General features: G+C 36.7%; 1 protein-coding gene across 1 annotated transcript in view; it reads left to right on the top strand.

Annotated features, from left to right (window-relative positions):
* Positions 1-21,756, top strand: part of LOC131068261 (uncharacterized) — a 197,981-nt gene that overhangs the window by 29,917 nt on the left and 146,308 nt on the right. The window contains exons 2-4 of the mRNA XM_058003441.2: positions 9,876-9,960; positions 19,483-19,522; positions 19,651-19,899. Of these exons, the coding sequence (XP_057859424.1) occupies positions 9,876-9,960; positions 19,483-19,522; positions 19,651-19,899 (374 nt within the window). The remainder of the gene's footprint in view (positions 1-9,875; positions 9,961-19,482; positions 19,523-19,650; positions 19,900-21,756) is intronic.

Below are 21,756 nucleotides of genomic sequence, written 5' to 3'. Positions count from 1 at the left end.
TCAACTCCTTGACACCAAATTATATGAATATTACACCCATTTATACATTTTATCAACCTTGACTACAAGGTTGGCCAAACCCATAACACCTAATTACAAAATTACATCACACGATACATAAGTCAACCACCGGACCAATATAATGACATGGATAGCATATCATAGACCTAAATCAAATCTCCAAACGCTCATCACCACTAGAAATCTCGCCAAGACCAACCGCAAGACGTTACACCATCAAAATACTGCATAACACGAAGAACATCGCCGGATCATGAAAATCACCAAAAACTCGCACAATAATCAATTCAGATCACCAAAACAAATAGGATATTATTAGGAAACACCAACAAGCACGTTAGAACCATCCGCAATAGCTGCATCAACACCATTTATGCAAGTCTTCATTGATCAACACACTGACATCCAAGAACACTTAAGAACAACAACTCGGATAAGAAAGATAGCTTCCAGAGCACCAAATCACGAACCACTTGACATGCATCGAAAATATTATCCCAAATCCGCAACACAAGATCTGATCATTACCAGAATATATCGGAGGAAATACCTAACTCAGCAAAGCACTGATCAGAAGAACCAAACTGTAAGCCGAATCATATGATATGATTAATTAAGCTCCCGGATCACTAAAACCAATTCTCTGCAACATCAAAACATAGGAATATGTTGACATCAATGACAAACAACATATCCAAGTAGCAGCAATGTCCAACATAGTAATAATATTTCCAATTTACACAATTGATCATGGTAGGGTGAGGAAGGGAATGCAAGGAAAGGCAATGCCTATGGATCCCTCACAAGGCACACCCCCTTCATCTAGATGGCAAAAATGCCACATGAGGCAAAGAGGTACAAAGTTTCTGCTCTTGGGCCTAGGGTGGAAGATCATTTTAAGGCACCCTATTGTTGTTTCACCTTTAAACCCAATATTGATTAATTGTTGGAGTGAACTCAAGGGACCATCAATCATAAGAGGGTGAGAAGGATGGCATAATGAAGAGGAACGACTATGCAGGCCTCACTAGGTATATTACCTCATGAAGTTGGCAAAAGGCCACATGAGGCTAAGGGGGATAGAGTTTCCGCTCTTGGGCCTAGGGTAGGGGATGTTTTTGGTACCTTATCACGTCTCCTTATCTCAACTCTCGTAATGGTTGAATGCCACATGAAAGTTTAGATTTGTTATGTGTTATGAATATATGGTCTTTTTAATTGTAGAAATGGATGTATCTCATGAATTATATCTTCTTTGTGACCTAACTTGGTTGTAGGTTGCCAAAACAGACTTATCTTAGTTCTGGGTGATAATTATATTTCTAACTATATTACACTCTCTGTTTCATTTTGGATTTGTGAATTTAAGGCAAAATATAAGGTAATCCAAAAAGGCGACATTACACTTGCTGGTTGCCATACAATGCATTCTTATTTTTCCTCACAACTCTCTTTTCTCCTCCTATTTTACTAACACAATGAAATGAACTTGCTTTTAGGGTTGTAGGGATAAAATAGAACAAAAAAACCCGACTTTTAACCTTTTTTTTATGTTTTTGTTGTTGCTTTTTTCCCTTTTGTAGCCGACTAAGTTTGCGAGTTGGGACTCACCTAGACTTGGTGAGTTCGACGAGTCTCGCTGGGACTCGGCCAAGTTCGAGTTCGGGCTCTTAGGACTCGCCTAGGGTCACCAGGCTCGGGACTTTCAGAGTCCAAGCAAGTTCTGGTGAGTTTTTGAACTTTGGACAAGAGTGTGGAATATCTGGAAACTTCGACATACGCAAGGCAAACACAAGTATGTCGAACATCCCCTAACATTGATTTTTAGGATAAGAGAATATCTCGAATTTTCGATGAGCACCCATCAAATACACATGCTAAGCCACCAAGGAACAGAAGGGGTCATCTTTGGAAGAAGACCAAGTTGAGGGATGGGGGAGTAATACACAATAAAAGCCCCTCAAATTGACACACGGGCATGAGAATTTAGGGATTTACGATTTTTTGTTATGGGAACCTTGACATATTCAAGGAGTCGAATATTAGCGCATACATAGCTACATACCTTATCCTTAAATAATGTTTCAAATTTGACAAAAGCCTTAATTTAGGGCTTTAAAAAATAGGGTGCACTATTTGGGTGCCATCGTTGGTTTGAGTATGATGGATGTGACATGGAGGCAATTTGGGTGTGAAGTCTTGGTTGCGCCTCTTTTAGTGTGTAGCTCCCTGGCTTGGGAGCGACCAAGGGCTTGGCTCCCACAAGACTGTTGGCTTTGGCCCACATGTATCTCTTGGTTGTTGATGTGAGTGGGGTTCAGACCCTTAACTTGTTTATTGACCTTATGATGGCAATACCACCCTATGTAGATCGTCACAATAAACACTTTTTTAATTAAAAAACTACGATGATCATACTAGACGATGTAGAGTTGATGCAAAAATGGAATATTCCTTGCAAGGTCAATTTTTGTGCAGCAATGGTAGATGAATAGAATGGCCATATAGATCCATATAGTTGTACAGATTTTTTCTTGTGAGATTTTGCAAATCCCCCAAAAAGTTTAAATTTTTTTGGCGCCAAACCTATCATGCTTTATATGGATTTATAGGTTTTTGGGCCTTTTGAGCTTAAGTGAGAAGTATGTTTGGCATCAAGATACATCGTTTGAAACTCTCCAAAAAGAGTGAAGAGAATTACAGATTTGGTGCTTTGCTACCATATAAGAGTTGATCAACCCCATAGGAACCAAGGATCATTTGCAACCAAGACAACCTTCCATACAAGAGAGAAACAATGGAAATGCTATGAAGCCAAAGATTTCATTAGATGCAAAAATGAAATTGGTGCAATTACAATGAGGAAAGTGTTGTTCAAAAGACAAAGATGAAACCCTAAGGCATACTAACACATGACAAGTGTCTTTCTCCTATGATATGAGGCACAAAAAGTAAGTAAGTTTAAATATGCAATTGTTAATAGAACTTAATATGTAACTAGTAAAGTAATATACTATGTTTACACCAACAGTAATTGCTTGTGAAATCAGGCACCAAGCTGCTATCATTAAGTTTAAATATGCAATTGTTAATAGAACTTAATATGTAACTAGTAAAGTAATATACTATGTTTACACCAACAGTAATTGCTTGTGAAATCAGGCACCAAGCTGCTATCATAGTTACTTGGTTTTTCCAAGAATTTTGAGGAGATTTGCCAAACGTTGAACTCTTTTAGAGGGCTGATCCTATTTGATTAACCTTTTTGAAAATGTGATAATGGAATAACAATACATAAGCATGCCAAAATTTCAGCCAACATAAATTAGAAAGGATCCAAGATTAGAACACATAGAGTTGCCCCAAAAGATTATGATTATCACACATTCAATTTAAAAAGGACTGTATCACATAAGATATGAATTACAAAAGCTTTTTTGTCTAAGATATCATAAGCAAAGTAGTGAGTTCCTAGTAGATTACAAGGAGATTTGCCAAACCTTGAACTCTTTTAGAGGGCTGATTCTATTTGATCAAATTTTTTGAAAACATGACAACGGAATAACAATACATAAGCATGCAAAATTCTCAACCAACATGAATTAAAATGGATCCAAGAATAAAACACATAGAGTTGCCCCAAAAAGTGAAAAAGATTATGATAATTGCATATACAATTGAAAAATTACTATATCATATAAGATATGAACTACAAATACATTTTTGTCTTAAGATGTCATCAGCAAAGTAACGAGTCCCTGATAGATTACAACATCAGCCTTATATGGGCAACTCAAGGGAAGAGGTGCATCAAATTTAATAAACATGGGATTAAATTTTCGAAGTCTATATGAAAAGCATTACTTATGATAACCTCAACCTCTGGAAAATAAAATCTTCTAAAATGTCCATGTCACATGACAAAGTGATCAAGCAGTCCATGGATAATGAGAAAAATATTAAATGTGGATTTGTAATGACTTTGCTAATAATGCTCCAATTGAGCCAAATAAGGGCTCATCAGAAAGATTGCTTCAGGCTCTACAAGCCACTTTTTGGCCTCAAAAGACCAACTTTGGGTTTTAAGCATAAAACCTAACTTGGAATATTTTCCTGATTTTGAACCTGAAAGAAGTTATATGTTGCTTTTCTGCAAATAGAACCACAAGGATTTTGAAATTCTTCATCAAATCAATCTTTTTATTTCTAGCAAAACTGTTATTATCCAATTTTATGATCAGTGGGACATGTTTGAATCCTTATCTGAAAGTCCATCTCAGACAAATATGGCAGCAAAAAAATGATCTTGTAACTCTGAGCTTCAACCGATAGGAAAACAGTTTTATGAGTTCAAAAGCTAGTTATGCTGCTTTCCCTTGTGAGAAATCTCTTCAGTTTGCTGAGGATGAAGGATTTGTTCTAATGCAATGGATGCTTTGAGGTTGTGGGTATGTTCCGGTAAGCATTCATGGGTTTCAGAAAACATTGTGCGTAAAATCCCGGTAAGTCCGAATTCGGGGCCTTTGTGAAAAACAGGTTTTAAGATGGTCACTTCAGCCATAGACACAACAAAAACAATGAGTTAACTATGCTTTCAGAAAACTTGCTGGTGATGAAATGCCACAATGCTTACAAGCTATTCTCAGTGGGATGCTAGGATAAAGGTTCTGAACATCAAAGGTGAACATAAATATGTGTCTTGGGAGAACCATGTTGTGCAAGAAATAAAATCCATCAACTGGTTTTGAATTATTTTGCTCATGCAGGTTCCAGCTTGACATTCCAATAAATTGGCCATGATGATAGCTTTTGTTTTATCCATGTGATCTTGGTTTTCAAGTCTGCGTACATGGGATGGGCTTCTGTCATTTTGACTCCTCATCTCCCACGTGCTTTAAAAATCATGAACATATCGATTTAGAATCAAGATGTTGTAGTGGTTGTGCAGATGTGTTGGATCAGGATGTTAGCACAAATTATATTCATGATCATAAATTAGATTAGCAGGTTTCGATATTGAAGTTGCTGGTGGTCTCAACTGTGGAGACTTGAGATTGTATGATAGCAAAATGTTTCGAGTTTTGATTCATTGGGAACACTTGACATTGAAATATTTTGTTTATTATCAGAGTTACCAGGAAACTCGAGGATACAAATGAGTATCATGTTTCCATCCCTGTATCCACAATTTTCAGTGGCTACATGTTTTTATATGATATAGCCATACCCTTTTTCATTTATCTTAATTTAAATGGTGTCTTGGTCTTTGTGCTGGTATTCATACTCACAAGTCTTTAGGTAACATGTTTATAATATTTTTTGTGTTCTAGTTTTTATTTCCTTGATTACACATATATGTTTTTAGTTTTGGGATTTTTTCCAATTCTTTTTTAAAGTTTGAAACTACTTTGGTCTTTCTTGAACTCACCAAACTTTTCTTTTCAAATCCTATTTCAATGGCTACCATTATTGTGGTGGAAATTCACATTATGGTTCCTGTGTTGGCCATTGTTATTCTACCTATGGACAATTAATTCATTGGCCTTGAAGGCGACACATCAATCAGGCACGTGATCTTCTTCACCCATGTCATCCTGTGGAATATATAAAAGTTCTTCTATCTAGAATCGATTAAAAGGTGTGTAGTTTTAATTAATGTTATCAAAAGCATGATTTGTAAAAACTTGGGAAAGTCCAAAACCATAAATTGGGAAATTGTAAATTTGAGAAAAATCAAGAAACCGATGAAACAGTCAAAATTTAAGTAGGAAAATGATAAAATTAAATTGAAAAAACAGACTAACAACCTATTTAGAAAAGTAAATAGAATAAAAAACAAAGAGGGGTTCAATCAGAAGGTGGTAATACCAATCAGGTGTTTGTTGTGAAACCTTAATGGCAGATGTGCTCACTATTTAGTTAGTGGAAAAAGACTTTTCTTTACATGTATCGCATTACAGTAAATCAGAAGAAGGCTCTTGCTTCTCTGGTCAATCTTCCTATCAGTTCTTTCTGCACTCTTCCCCCCTGTGGCTAATTTATTTCCTGCAGTTCGAGCTTTGTCATGGCCCTGATCTGATATCCATTTCACAAACATCATACTTGAATATGAAATCGTCATACAAAGTAAGACTTAATGATTTCATAAACCAACCAGTATACTTTAATCACCCATCTCCTGGATCTGCATCAGTCTGAGGATCGATCCATGGTATGGAAATCATATTCCTTGTTGATTAATTAGCCTTTGATAGTTAATAAATTTTAATAAGGAGCGGGTGAAATAAGATTATCATTGGCAATTAGCAAGGAGCGATTATCATTAGTTAAGTTAATGAAAAGCAATTTACAAAGAGGCAGCAGACATTCTTGAAGAGACATCTCCCTCCCAAATCACTGCCTCCCAAAGGGAAAGTCATGACCTTCCAGTGCTAAGCGAAGGTTATAAGGGAGCATTCCAGCACCAAGAGCCAGCATGGAATGAAATCAGATTGAATATTAATAATTAAATATACAGCAGTTCAAATATACTTGTGGGCTTTGGTATGAGTTCTTTATGCACAGCATGATGAATATTATCTGCTCATTCTTGATTAATAATATGCTGCTGTTTATAACTGTTTATAATATAATGCTGTACGTTTATGACTGCTTAGGATTTATTATATTTCCTGATTGATTGTTATATTCAGCCATGATAGGGGAAATGAGGGATTACAAGGTGGGGAACAGCGATGGGGTACTCTTCTAGGTATGCCACCTCATGGTGGTGACCGAATGGTCCCATGAGGCCAAGGGGGTACAAGGGGTACTGCCTTTGGGCTTAGAAGGGATGGACTTCCGGGGTACCCTATTGTGAATACTCCTCATCCCTCTATCATGGCAAATTAATATACCAAGAAGTCCAATCATTAGGAAGTAGGAAATGGATGGCAAGATGAAGGGGAACCATTATAGGACACCTCACTAGGTACACCACCAAGCTGCCTTATATTTTGCTTTAAATCATCTTCCACAAACGAGATCTATTTAAATGACACTCTTGTAAGAAAACCCATAAAATGTCATATCAACAATACAAGAGATGTTTATTGGGGATTCAACTCTTCAAGGCACAGGGAATGGGTACAGTTTCCATTATTTATTGGTTTTTGGTAGTTTCACACCATATGTTTACTTTCTGGTTCTAACTTATGTCTTGAACAATACATTCATATGGGACATTAATGTCTGCTATTTCCTAATTCAACGAGGTCATCTCAATGCTTCACACAGCACATATTCAATGCTCTCTCCCCTTGGCCAAACAATACCTCAACACAGTTGAGACTGTCAAACAATAAACATTTTCTTTTCTCAATCAGTTGAGACTGTCAAACAATAAACACTTTCTTTTCTCAATCAGTTGAGACTGTCAAACAATAAACACTTTCTTTGCTCAATCCTTTGTGACACTCTTCTGTGTAAAACAGTAAAACCATTACACCATTCTATTGATGAGACCTAATGTGGAGAAAAATGAGCAAATGGGTTAGGTGAATGACAGAAAATATTGTCTCACACACAGCCACATCACACATCTACCAACCGCTTCTTCAAACCACACCAAAACTGAGGAAAAATCATATCAAACAACAAAATATTTAAAAATTATTGGATTTGGTTGTCTCATTGCTGATACAATCCATCTTTCCAATAAGGTAATGACCCTTTCAAAAGATGATCATGGGTGTTAGAAGAAGCCTGAGGATTCTTGCTAAGGTTTTAAAGGCCGAGTAACAGCAACAGACATCAACACTCCAAAAATGAAGCCTTAAGACAGAATATCACAAGAAGCTGATGAACATTGCTACCATGCAGGATTTTTCTCCTCGAGACTACAATGTTAGACATAATATTGTGGGTGGAGTCTTAAAGCAATTTCCCATCAAAATAGATGGTGACAACACCCTGGTTATCTCTCATGTCCAATTCTAAACCCCTCAGAAATATACTTCCCTTGCTACACAGGAACTCCACTCCTACTGCAATTCACTTCAAGCCTCCTGTTCATCCTGCCAAACTGCCATCTTAATCCAGCTATTCCATACCACAAGAGCACTTTTTTCTCTCACTGGCCATTTCTTTAAGGTAAAAGCTCAACCTAGGTTTGGGGATATTCTGGTGCAGTGCATGCTAGGGCTTGCTACCCTTTTACACCCCATCATGCATACCCACCACCTCCAAAGGGAGCACCGCAGCACCAGAGCAATTCTGTTCCATCCCTCAGTGCTCCTTCTAGAGTTATTGCACTCTCAGGCTTGGAGTCTACTGTTGTTGGTCTGGCCTTAATGACCTTGTGCTTCAAAACTGCATCTTGTACATGGCTATAAGCAATAAACTCTCTGTGGCTTGCAACCAATACCAGCAATGTTGCATCTCTGTCATAGAAGTTGTTATATATGGAGATCTAAACAAATGACAGGATACCTGTACAGTTCTGTTTTTTTCTCACATAAGTGCAAATTTTAACCCCTGTTTTTCCAATTATGTATTAGAGTATTTCGGTTTGCAAATATTTGATGAAGAGTTTGATTGGGTTTTGAGTAGATCATATTTGGCTTGCCTCCCCAGGGTCTTTGGAGTTTGCTCTTTTAAAGTTGAAATGCAAAAATGAGAAAAAGAAATGAAAACACAGTTTTACAAGTGTTGGATCCATTCTTATTTGAAGCTTCTCACATCATCTGAGTTCTTAAGTCCCAGCGCTGCCTCTTCCTTGATTTCCTTTTGTTTCCCATGGGATTGTGAAAAAAGATTTACTCCTAAGAGAGAACTTACATGGTTTCTCCTGAGAATATAACATAATATTAGGTTTTAAGTGAAAACTTTGAGACTGAAGGCTTGTTATCATATTTGAGTCAAAGTAGCACATTTTTGGAGCATGTCAAATCAGGCTAATATGCAGTGTCAGATAAAGTTTGCTAAATGGAATTTGCAATTTATCTTTGAAACTCTACCTTTCAGAACAACTTATGCTTTATAGTTAAGTTAAAGTGAGGATATTAAAAGAATGTAATTTTATTGAATTTTAATGTAGGTCAGCACCTCTAAAGATTAAACTCTCAGTGGCTTGCAACCAATACCAGCAATGTTGCATCTCTGTCATAGAAGATATTATATATGGAGATCTAAACAAATAACAGGATATCTGTATAGTTATGTTGTTTTTCTCACATAAGTGCAAATTTTAACCTCTGTTTTTCCAATCATGTATAACAGTATTTCGGTTTGCAAATATTTGATGAAGAGTTTGATTGGGTTTTGAGTAGATCATTTTTGGCTTGCCTCCCCAGGGTCTTTGGAGTTTGCTCTTTTAAAGTTCAAATGCGAAAATGTGAAAAGGAAATGAAAACACAGTTTTATAAGTGTTGGATCCATTCTTATTTAAAACTTATCACATCATCTGAGCTATTAAGTCGTAGTGCTGCCTCTCACTAGATTTCCTTTTGTTTTCCATGGGATTGTGAAAAATATTTACTTCCAAGAGAGAAGTTCTAAATCACTTGACAAATAATTCTGTTATAAGGCCCCCATCACACATCAATTTGACTTGACTGCAAACTAAATAATGATACCAATATTTCTCTCAAAGTAGGTTCTTGGGCACTTTATAATATCCAAATTAATATGAGCTAGCCTCTATTGGATTGTCTAAAATGAAGGTCAGTATAATGGTTTGCATGAATTCTTTACATTTTGACATTGTAAGGAATGACAATCTGTTCTTTTAAAGAGGTTGTCAATCTTCACAGCCTTGATATCTATTGAGTTCTTTCTATGCTTTTTTGATGTGATCATTTTTGACTTATGAACAGGTGATGTATGAGTTGAAGGCAGGCGGGGTTGATCAGAGACGTCTTGTAGGAGCCAAATTGGAGAAGCTTGCAGAGGGAGAGACTGGTATGTTTATGCTGAATATGGCAATACATGTGTATTTTGGAATTTGAATTCTAAATAATTTTTGTTGTTTTCTTGATCTCAACGCACGTTAGTAACTAAAAATGCCTTTGCTGTAACTGAAAAATTCTAAAATTTGATTATCTGTTTATGTAAATTTTTGCATGTCAGGTCTCAGGCTATTTGGGGAAAAACCCAACACTAAAATATCAGGGAAAAATGTAAAATTAGAATGTAATTATAAGTAAAACAAACTTTAGATAGAAGTCATCCTGTACAAATATATGAGGAAATTGTTTGAGTCAAAGGATACTGCTTTCGTAGTTGGATATCTGCTTCTGATTTGGTATCTGAACTGTTCTCAGAATTCTCTTTTAATGTATATGCTGTCAGTTCTAATTTATAGCAATAGTGAAATTCTGGGTTTTTCCACTATTTAAAGGTAATTAATGTTAAATTCGTGCCCTAAATCAGTAATCAGATTTGTAACATTTAATCATGCCCTAGTTTATTAATCAGATTTGTAACATTTGATTATGCCCTAGTTTATTAATCAGATTTGTAATTTAGTAAACTATAATCAAGTAAATTCAAGAATGAAACAAGGAACCAAGAGACAAACACAAATACCCAGGGAAAACCTCCAAGGAGGAAAAACCCAGCATTAAAGACCCACAGGTCAGATTATGTATTCACTCTTATTGCATAAATACAATACTTAGCTTGCTTTTCTGAATCTGATCTTTATATATCAGATCTGCCCTTTTTGCATGCTTCAAGACTGTACCAAAATGCCCTATATCCTCTTGAATAAGTTCGCCCAATCCTTGAACAAGTTCGCACAATCCTTGGATAAATTCGCACAACCTTCTTTAGTGATTTCACACCTCTTGTTTGCAGAGCTAATTAGCTGATTTCATGAATGACTGAATTGTATTTGCAAGTTGTCTTTATTTATATGAGACCTTGACCTTTATTAAATCCAAGTCGGCCTTCCTTCTTTGGCGCCAATTTATTTATTGTGGCGTGGAGTATTTAGGGTGGCGTGAAGGTATAGGGCTGGGCTCAACTTGGGGGCACGTTACCCCTTTAGGATAGGACCCAGTCCTATATGGGTTCGGATGTTGCCTTAAGGCAATCCGAACCCATCTTACCTAGTTACAAATAACAATTAAAAATAGAAGAGAAACCTAGAAGTTAGTTTCAGATTTTCTTCAGGTAATTTTTCAATTTTAGATTTTCAGGTCATGGCACATTTCAGCTGCTTTATTTTTACAGTAATTTCAATATATTCCAAGTTCATATTTGAGCCCAGTTAGAGTTATATCAGAAATTTCAGAAGTCTGCTCAATGTGCTCATTGCTCCCATGATTCATCTGTTTGAGGAAAGTCAGGACCTGCTACTACTGTTATCTGTCAATTTATCTGCATGACAGACCTGATGGTATATCTTTAGGCTCCTCTTGCATCCTGTGACCTGGAGAAAAGAAGGAATGATTGACAAAATTAGCTTCATCAGTTATGTGCACAAATAACAAAGGACTACTCATAGTCATCTTTTTTAGAGGGACTATGATTGCAACAAAAAACAACCATTTAATATCAAGAATAAAGACGTCAAAATCCCCTTCCCTAATATGACATTAAGAAGGACAGGACAACGTAACAAATCTATTCAAAAGGATGTAAAGTTTAACTACTAGATGCTTGAGGGTTTTTCTGCGGCATGCCACTCTGGATTGAGTAGTGAATGCATGAGGATAGAGTTTAAGGTCTCTATCCAAAACCTTAATACTCTAAGGATGCTCTGGGATGGATTTAATGCTGCTTCTGGCGGGCATAGGTATGATCTCAAAGTTCCTAATTTTCTTTATGTTTAGTGGGTTGTGGATGTTGATCCATTGTTCCCATGGATGAGGACCTGCTTGAAGGAGATGGGATGGACTTTACTTTCCATTCTCTTATATGCAAATAGATGCTGGCTGCTCACCGCTATTATGATTAAATGGGTCAACTACAAGCAGAAATTTGCCTTCTTCATCATGCTTTCTTCTTAGCAATTTTTGACTTGGTTAAGACAGAGAACTCTTGTTCTTTTCAAATGCCAGCATTTTAATGAGGTATTGGATTTTAAGTTTTGACCTAGAAATTGAAATTCTTTAAAAAGTCTTGATCTGGATTTGTATGCACAAATTTCCTATGGAATATTGGAGACCGTATGTTACGTTAGGGAAAGACTTTGGGTGAATATGTGCATCACTAAAGTCTCCATGCTATAAACTCTAGCATTTTACGTTAGGCACTAAGAATAGATTTGGACAAAGTCCTTCCCAAAGTTATTCTTTAATCAAGGACTAAGAAGTAGACACAAAAAGTGGTTTTAAAAGCCTCCCCTTTCATTGCTGATTATGGTGCAATTAGAGGCATTTGTATCAAATTAGTAGCAATAAAACAAATGCTGTTGAACCTTTGAAGAAGATGAAGGGAATGTTAAAAGCCTATGGTGGCTCAGAAAGTAAAGCATATCTGGCAATCAAAAGATCCCTTTCAATAGCTTTCTATTGAAATTGACTGAAATGGGAAGAGTGCTGCTGCCTCTTAGCGGTTGATTCACACAAAAGGATGATAATATCCTTGTTGCTTCCCCTTGACCATGCTCAAACAGGTGCCTTGGTTCATAATACAATCTCGTTGTGTGGGATTGAGAATCTGAATGCCATTCCTTTCCTTCAATTGAATGTATTGGTAATAGTTTGTACAATTCATCATATGCCAAAGGAGACTAACCCTGTTTTGGAGGGGTGAACATATGGTAATTTCTCTTTGAACTTTCATTGGGCCAAGAAGTTGACCTGAAGGAATGCTTTTCTCCAGCTGATACTAACACCTTGGGAAAAAGTTATAATTCTTCTTTGACTGAGATGCAAGGATGACAATGGCAAAATGATAAGTTTAGAGTCATGACAATGGCAAAATAATAAGTTTAGAATCATAAATGGATCTCTTTCCCTTATCAGTGTCAGTACCTGACAGTAAATTCTAGAGATTTTAGAAGATAGGAGGTTAAGTCGCCCACCAGAGGCTGCAAATGAAGATATTATCTTGTAACATCAGAGGTTTCACTGCTCACGAGTTGTGACAAACAAAGGCTACTGAGAAGATAGACTGTAGGGAACAATATCAATTCCTTCTTTTGCAGGAAACTAAAATGTTTAGCTGGATTGAAAACTTTTTAAATTATTCCTGGATTGAGTTTTTCATGGCCCTTGGAGGCACTTTCACTGTGTAGATCCTAAAAATATTAGCGCGACAGTTTTATCTCTGAAAAACTGGATGACAGACATCTTTAGAAGCCATACTTTTTTATTTCAGTTCTTGTCTCTAATATCTATTGGCTTTAAGGACTAGATAGAAAGAATGTCTTTTAGAATGATGTTTCAGAAAGGAACATTAGGCAGAATACGATGGAATGATGATTGTGGGTGCAGACTTCAACACCATTTTCAACCTTGTCAAAAATTCTTGTGAATTGGCATATGGATATATCATGCCATGCTTGATTTCAGAGCTCTTGTTTTAGATAAGTTCCTCTGGAATGGAGAACCCAAAATGAGTCAATTTACTTGGAGTATCTAAAACTTATGGTTCTGCTTTATTTCTGGAAAGCAGGATAAATTTCTTCTCACCCCCAAAACCATCATATGGTCACTGGCCACTGGTCTATTAGCTATTTGTTCATCGAGGATGCTTTACCTAGAGGATTTCCATTTAAATTTGAGCTGATGTGGACTATTGTTTTGTCATTGAAAGGATTAGTCAAATATGTTAAAAAATTCAATTCCAGGACTCTTAAGTCAGAGTTTTGGGACTCACTAGAACTCACCAAGACTTGGCGAGTCCCAGGGACCCGGGCTTGGGCTTGTCTGAGTTCTGGGCGGGTTCTTGCGAGTCCTGGGACTCGCGGACTTAGCCTAGACCCGGTGAGTCCTGAGGCTTGGACTCGACTAGACTCATCTTTTTTTTTAATCTCAAAAAATTGAGAAAAACTAGTTTTTCTCTATTTTTTTTAGGGGCATTCCCCCCGAACCCCTACTTCCGGCCCATGGGGAAACACAAGTATGTTTCCTCGTATCCCTTCTATTGTTGGTTTTTTCTCACATCTAACACCTTGTGCAGCTTATCATTGCTATCCCTCAAACCCATTAGCACCTCCACTCCCAAACCCCCACTAGTTAGTGGGACCTACTTTAGATGCCTTTGTAGGAGGGATGCAAACTCTTTTGAGCCATAGGCTTCTAGTTATTGTTTTGATATTTGTTTGGAACATTTGATGTCATGGATTTCATATTCCACAAGTATTGTATATATTTGACAATATTTATATATCTAAGTGTGCTATTTCCTTCAACTATAATTTGCATTTATAATTATGTGGTCAATGTATACTTGTGTATGTGATCAAGTTAGCTTCTACTCGATGATGTTATTGTGTCTTTAAGGTTTATTTAATAAAGGGTGCATGAAACAAGTTTTTAAATCCTTAAACATCTCTAAATTTCTTGGGTTTTTCACTTGCCGAGCTTGCGCTGAGTTTTTTTTGTGGAGTCTTGAGTCTCGAGTCAAGTCACCCTTGCCGAGGCGTTCAAAATGACACAAAGCTTTATGAGGCATGCCATTTTCACAATTTTATCACTTGAGGGTGAAATAATGTATGCAAGCATTTTTTTTGTTTATAAAAATGTTTTAAAAATAAAGTTTTTTTTGCTTTTTTTTTAAGCAACCCTTGGGTTCCCTTGAGTTTGGCCCAAGTTCGCCCAAGGTCTCTCTTGGGCACCCTAGGTGAACCCAGTGGCGAACTAGCTCGAGACCTGAACTCAAATTGTATCCACACATGTATGGGGGTTGGGGAGTGTTTTAGAGGAACCTGGTAACATAGTTTGTAGGCCATGATTGAACTTGGTCCAGACACCAATATAGAAGAAACTTTTTGAAAGGTTAATGTTATCACAAAAGCTCGCACCCTTGCTGAGCTATCAACTTAGCAACCCTGTGAAACATGGAAACAATCCCGAAGTGTGGGACCTTGCGCAAGGGGGTTGAATCTCTGGAGAAGGCTGACTTCCTTCTCAATCCAGGTGCAGGTGTTGAACCAACTCAACATTGCAAAACTAACTCCTAGGCCTATCCTAACAAATTGCAGAGGAAAAGGAAAGAGAGAAATGCTTAAAATGAAAGGAGGTGATGCACCAAGATAAGAGATCGTTCCTCTCCCCACCCGAAATGGCACAAGGAATCAACTGAAATACCCAAGAGATGCACAAACTTCAGTTGTATGAGTGACCCAAACACATGTATGGAGGTTAGAATTTGCTAAGTGTCAAGAGGGGAGAAGGATTCCCACAAGTCACACTCAGAAAAAACAAGTTAATACAACATATATGGAGAGAAGAGCCACAAAACATACACTTATGATGAAGGTAAGGAAACATACACAACATGCATAAGTTGAAGGAAGGCAAGAATGTAATTTGAATTCATTCAAAGGCCAAAGGCCAAACTTACAGTTGCAGAAATGCAAAAATAATTACAAGTCTTCAAGAGAAGAGAAAGAGCATAGGAAAGCTCAAGGTAGCAGGGAGAGAACCATTTACAATGAGGCTTAACAACCTTTATATAGAAAAATGGTTACAAGAGTGATCATGACCCCTGAATGTCAGCTTGGGAGTGCAGGGAAGTGCATGCACTTGACTTCTGTACATGCAAACAAACTAGCCATACCTTGAAAAGGTAACCTTGAGAAGGGTGGATTGATCGACCTTCCAAAGTCAGAGCATGCAGACGTGACATAAGTCACCACAACAAGCATGGCCCCGTACCTCTCCTGATGGAAATCCTGCCAAAAACATTAAATGCACCCTTGTGGCTCCACAAAAGAAGGTGCATAAGTCACAAAAGCTTTTGGAGCATTTAAAGCCTTGAGTGTCGATCATGCCATTCGGAAGTGTTGCCAGCCAGAAAGAAGTTTGGAAAACTTCGGGGACCTGGGTCACCGAAGTTGGGGAAACTTCGGAGACTTGGGTCACCGAAGTTGGGAAGACTTGGGAACCTGGGAACTTCGGGGTTCCGGAGTTCTGAGGTTGAGGAAGAGAAGACCTAGGAACTTCAGAGACCTGGGTCACCGAAGTTGGGGAGACTTCGGAGACCTGGGTCACCGAAGTTGGGAAGACTTGGGAACCTGGGAACTTCGGAGTTCCGGGGTTGAGGAAGAGAAGACTTAGGAACTTCGGAGACTTGGGTCACCGAAGTTGGGAAGACTTGGGAACCTGGGAACTTCGGGGTTGCGGGGTTGAGGAAGAGAATACTTAGGAACTTCGGAGACCTGGGTCACCGGAGTTGGGAAAACTTGGGAACCAGGGGGCTCCGGCAAGACAACACTTCATACTTCATGATTCCATTGTTTTCTCCTTGATCAACTGAGGCAGCGGTGGTCCATAGAACATATCTCTGATCAGTTCTCATTGATGGACCAAGGGTGTCATAAAATGATAACAGTTAATATACTAGATACATGCCAACAATTTTCTTCCCAATATTTTTGGATCCAAGTGTTTGTCATTTATTTGGAAGGATTCTACCACCGAAATATCCTAGTATTAAAGTAATATTGTAATATTGCTATAATGGTCATCTTAGTCGTTTAGTTTCTTTTTATAATGTTTTCTTTCTTGTTTCTATTTTTGATCATTTCTGTTATGGAAATATCCTCTTGTAATATTCTATATAAAGAGTATTCCTCTCCTTTGTTTTATCGAACAATTAACTATTATTTCATGGTATTAGAGTGGGCAAAGATTTTTTTGATGAATTTTTAATAAAATATCAAATATGTGATTTCATTACTTGGAATTTATTTCCAAAAGTTTCTTGAAACAATTTTTTATGAAAAATTGTGGTGTTCTACTTGAAAATTTTGTTAGAAGTTTTTGTTCGATTTTTTGATAAAAATCGAATAATTTTCATTTTTTCTGAGAATTCCCATAAGGTTTCTTTTGCTCGATTTTTTTGAAAAGAAATTGAGGGTTTCTTTATTTTCAAACTCGCGACCTGATTGTGTGAAGATTGTTGGATTGTTTCAAATATAAATCACGGAATAAGGGTTGCTGCAGATCCCAAGGGTTTTTGTTGAGATATTTTGAGGATTCGTATCTGAGAATCATAGGCTTCTTCTCTAAGTTTTTGTGGTTGTTTTCTTTTCTCCAAGGAATCATACTGTCTTTTTTGGAGGAATTCTTGTAGAATTGCAGAGCTTGTGCTGGGTCGTTTCAATTTGTTTGCGTTCGAGAGTTTTGTTTGTGATGGGCCTATATAATTGTGGATTTTTGCAAAAGGGTTTCTGCTACAAATCGTGTGGGATTTTGTGGAAATTTGTGGTGATTTGGGAGCCTTTTCTGTTGTGTTGTGTGACTGGGTTCTTTCCGTGAAGTTTTTCCGTGTAGAGGACATGTTTAGGTTCCTTCTTTTTCCCGCATGACTGGTTTTGCATGATTGTGGTCTTTTCACACAATTGGGGCATTTGTTTTCACACGATGGCGGTAGGTTTGCAATTTTTGCCGTGGCTAGGGTTTTGGAACAAAGAGGTTTCGTAGTTTTTGCATGATCTTTCTTAAAATCGTGGAGGATCTGTTTTTCTATTTCTGGGTTTTTTGATGATTTTTTTTCCAAAAAAAATCATGATGGGTTTTCTAATTTTTTTTCCAAAAAAAATCATAATGGGTTTTCTAATTTTTTTTCAAAAAAAAATCATGATGGTTTTTTGTTTTTTGTGCAATTTTTTCATACAAAAATCGTGCGTTTTCTCTAGATTTCTGAGTTTATGGGTTTTTGTCGTTTTTCCACAAAACGAAGGTCTGCTGATTTTTTCACAAAATCACGTGTGATTTCAGCATCGCATCAAAGGGTTTGATGATTTTTCCACAAAATTGTAGAGCTATTTGACAACAGCGTTTTTTGATGATTTTTGAACAAAGTTGTAGGTTTCAGTTTTTTGCCGAATTCTTTATCAACAAAAAATGAAGTTTTTTGAGAAGTTGATATCGATTTTTGTGTCGCTGGATAGTGGTAGGGATGGCTTTGTTACCCAACATCATGTTGGAGGGATGGTTTCCATTTCTTGGTCATATGAAGAAGTTCTGCAAAAAGCGTTGGCTGATTAGAAGCCCAACCAAGGCGGGTCTTAGTAACAGTCTCATGTCGCAGAGCATTCAGAGGAGGAGGGGGCAGCCTTCCATGCATTCATGGCCAAATGACCTGCAGATTATCTCAAGTCTTCTGTAGGGTAGTTAGTAGAATGACCATTAAGAGGTTATTAAAGTAATATTGTAATATTGCTATAATGGTCATTTTAGTCGTTTAGTTTCTTTTTAGAATGTTTTCTTTCTTGTTTTGTTTTTGATTGTTTTCGTCATGGAAAGATCCTCTCATAATATTCTATATAAGGAGTATTCCTCTCTTTTGATTTATCGAACAATTAATTATAAATTCATAAAGCACATGTATAAAAGTTGATATATTCATCAATCTGAATAAAGACATCCGATCTGTATATATAATTTTTTTTTTTATTATAAATTTTTAGGACAAACTTCCATGCTCTTTTCAGTGACACTTATTCCATACTGGCTGTCAGAGGCAAGCTGTAACAAATGGTTTCCTTAAGTGCTTACAACATGTTAAATAAATTCACTGAAGGAGTGAGGCAGCTAATGTTAACAAAAGCAATTAATGCATGTCATGCAGTGGTATAGTACTATGGACAACAGGGCACATATCTTAAACAGACATCTATTTATGACCCCTTTATTTAATAAGTTTCAAAGGGTTGGTTTCAAACAATATACAAGCCCCTTAATCTCTATAAAAATAAAATGAATCATAAACCACCTATAAAATACATCTTGGGATGCCAAAAATTGCCTTGCATAAGGGAAATCAAAGGCTGATTGTTTCCATTGGTGAAGATGTAATGGGCACTGCAGAGATAGATTTGGATCAGGAGTTTAAGAAAAAGGTGACCCTTTCTCTTTCTTTATAGTGTCCCCTCCATGACTAGGTTTCTGCATAGGGTAAGAATCATCAGCAGTGAACCTTTATGGTTGCCATGCTTGTATTGCTTATGCATGTATTGGATCTTGCTAACATCTGATATTAGTTGAGCTTCATAACAACACAACATGCTACTTTGAGAGGATTAAATGTTACTGGAAGTAGGCTAGTGCTGATGACACAAAAATGTTCTTGATAATAGGACAAGATATATAGCTTTTCCCTCAAGCCCATTGATATCTACTCGCAAAAGAGAATAATTGTAGATGCCTTTAGAATCTTATTAAAATGGTATAAGTTTTATAACATTTGAACCTTTGTGGGCTTAGGATTGTTAGCATTCTGATTAATTATGCTATATTTGTAGTTTGTACATTATGGGAATGATCACAAACTATTCATCTTAAGCTGTTTCACTGGCAGAGCCCAAATCAAAGCCAACAGAAGCAATGCGAGGGGGAAGGTATGCTACTTTTTGATGAATATGTTACTGCTATCTTCACTAATGTGGACATGGATTCTCTGTTCTATTGTAGAAATAGTATTTAAAGAATTTGTGGAACTGATACGGCCTTTTCAATCATAATGTAGTGTGAAGCAGGTTGCATTTTATGATGATGATGTTCGCTACTGGCAAGCTTGGCTAAATCGCGCAGCAGCTTTGGAAGGTCCAATTGCTGCTAGTCAGCAATTCCCTCACTATGGAGGGGCACTTGCTTCCACTAGGGGACGGCATTTTCTTGTTATCTGCTGCGAAAACAAAGCTATATTTTTGGACATGGTTACAATGCGTGGTCGTGATGTCCCAAAACAAGTTTTCGACAATAGATCTCTTCTTTGGCAAGTTGCTTTCTTTGTCCGTAACATTATCTTTAGCTAATAATTTAAATGGAAAACAGAATCATCTTTGAAAATTGTACCAGCTTCCTGTTTGCTCTTCTTTTTTAATGATATAGGCATTAATGTTAGTATTTTCAAATGCAATGTGCACAGTTTCCTAAATATTTATAGGATTGCTAAGATACCGTGTATCTGAATGTTTGAAAGGCTTTTTGAATCTTTTTTGCTCTAAACCACTAACTAATGCACATTATAAATTGAGAGATCACTTATGAGCTTTGTCATATTAAATAGACAATAGCGTTGATTCTTTAAATGAAATTTTATTACTGTTATAAAATTCATTTGTTGAGGTTGAGTTTTAATGTAATTAGAAAGACTTTTGTAAGGCTTTGTATTGGTTTTTCTCTTTAAATGGCTGGTTATTTCTCCTTTGGATTTGTTTGCCGCTCCCTTTTGAATTTAAAACTCACTAAATTCTTTTTTCTTTTTCAATTCTAAAGTCTACATAGATACTATCTTCTTGATTCTGTTTGAAATCATGGTTTCTTGTTTTTACTGTGAAAATAATACTTGTTAGTTGTAGAGGTTTGTGAATTTATGTATGAAAATTTGAACCTTGACATTTCAAGTTATATCTGTTTACTGAATGTCCAAAGTTTATCACGATTTTAATTCCACGAGTCTTAGTTTTGAACCTGGCAGCAATGGGTTATAGAACTTAAGAAAATATGATTTTTGGCAGAGCATGATGACCTATGATGATGAGAGTTGAGGAGTTTGTTGGTTTCTAGTGAGCCCTTATAATGCTTATCTTATGTGTTGATTATGCGTCTAGTTTTAGTTTCTTAAATGCATCATTCTTCTCAACCTCCTTTGGGCTGATGTCTTGTGTTTTATAGGGATTAAGTGCTTTGCCTGTATTTTTAGGCTAGGAATTTCCCTTGTTTGGAGACAAGCTGATGGTTTTGTAACTAGATTGTTTGTGTGGTTGTATTAACTATGTAATTTTTTCATTGGCTCTACTGAAGCAAATGTGCGTATCCTGTGAGATTAAATACTGCAAAATTGTGGCATTTTTACATTGGCTTCATAATTTTTTTGAAGTTGTATGAAAGTTAGACCTAATGCACTATATAAAATTCCTTTTAGTTGTTCTTTCAAGTGATATTCTGTCAAGTGGGGCATTTTCTGTTTGTGATTATTTCGTTCCACAAGTTGATTTTTTATGAGATAGGGAAATTGCTGAGATAATTCTATGTTCATGCACTTATCCAAACAAGCATTGAAGAATATGTTAAGCTGATTAATAGAATTGTACTATGCCTTAAGTAGTCAAACAGAGTTAAAGAATATGAGATAGAAGGGAGCTTCAGTTATCACTTAATTTTCCATCCAATGTATAGTTATTCAAGGTTTTAAGGAAGCATTTCTTTTGGTTGAATGGGTGAAGCATTGGTTTTGAATGGATTAGCAAATTCCTTTTATAATGTAAATATCGTGGGCTTGTTAACACTAAACTGTGATGCAAATAGCAGGGTTGGATGAACATTACAGATTCTCTAGACATCTTGAGGATCGTTGTGCATGGATGTTAGGATAAGCATTGGGAGGAGTACCCTACTTTTTTGTAGGATTGTTATGTTGTGCCCAAGTAAATCAGGCGATTCTCTTGAGGGCATCAACAGATTAAATATTGGTCCTTTGGCGGATGATTTGTATGCTGACCCTTCTGTTAATTTTAGTGATCAGATTTAGATATAACTCAGAAATAACACAAAACAATCACACAAGAGAGACAAGGCACCAAGAATACCCTTGGAAAACCTCCCTCTTGGAGGAAAAACCCAGCATCAA

The sequence above is a fragment of the Cryptomeria japonica genome, chromosome 11, assembly GCF_030272615.1.
Source record: "Cryptomeria japonica chromosome 11, Sugi_1.0, whole genome shotgun sequence".
NCBI classification, from domain to species: Eukaryota; Viridiplantae; Streptophyta; class Pinopsida; order Cupressales; family Cupressaceae; genus Cryptomeria; species Cryptomeria japonica.
Note: the sequence above shows the minus strand (reverse complement) of the source record. Positions and strands in the feature narration are given on the sequence as shown.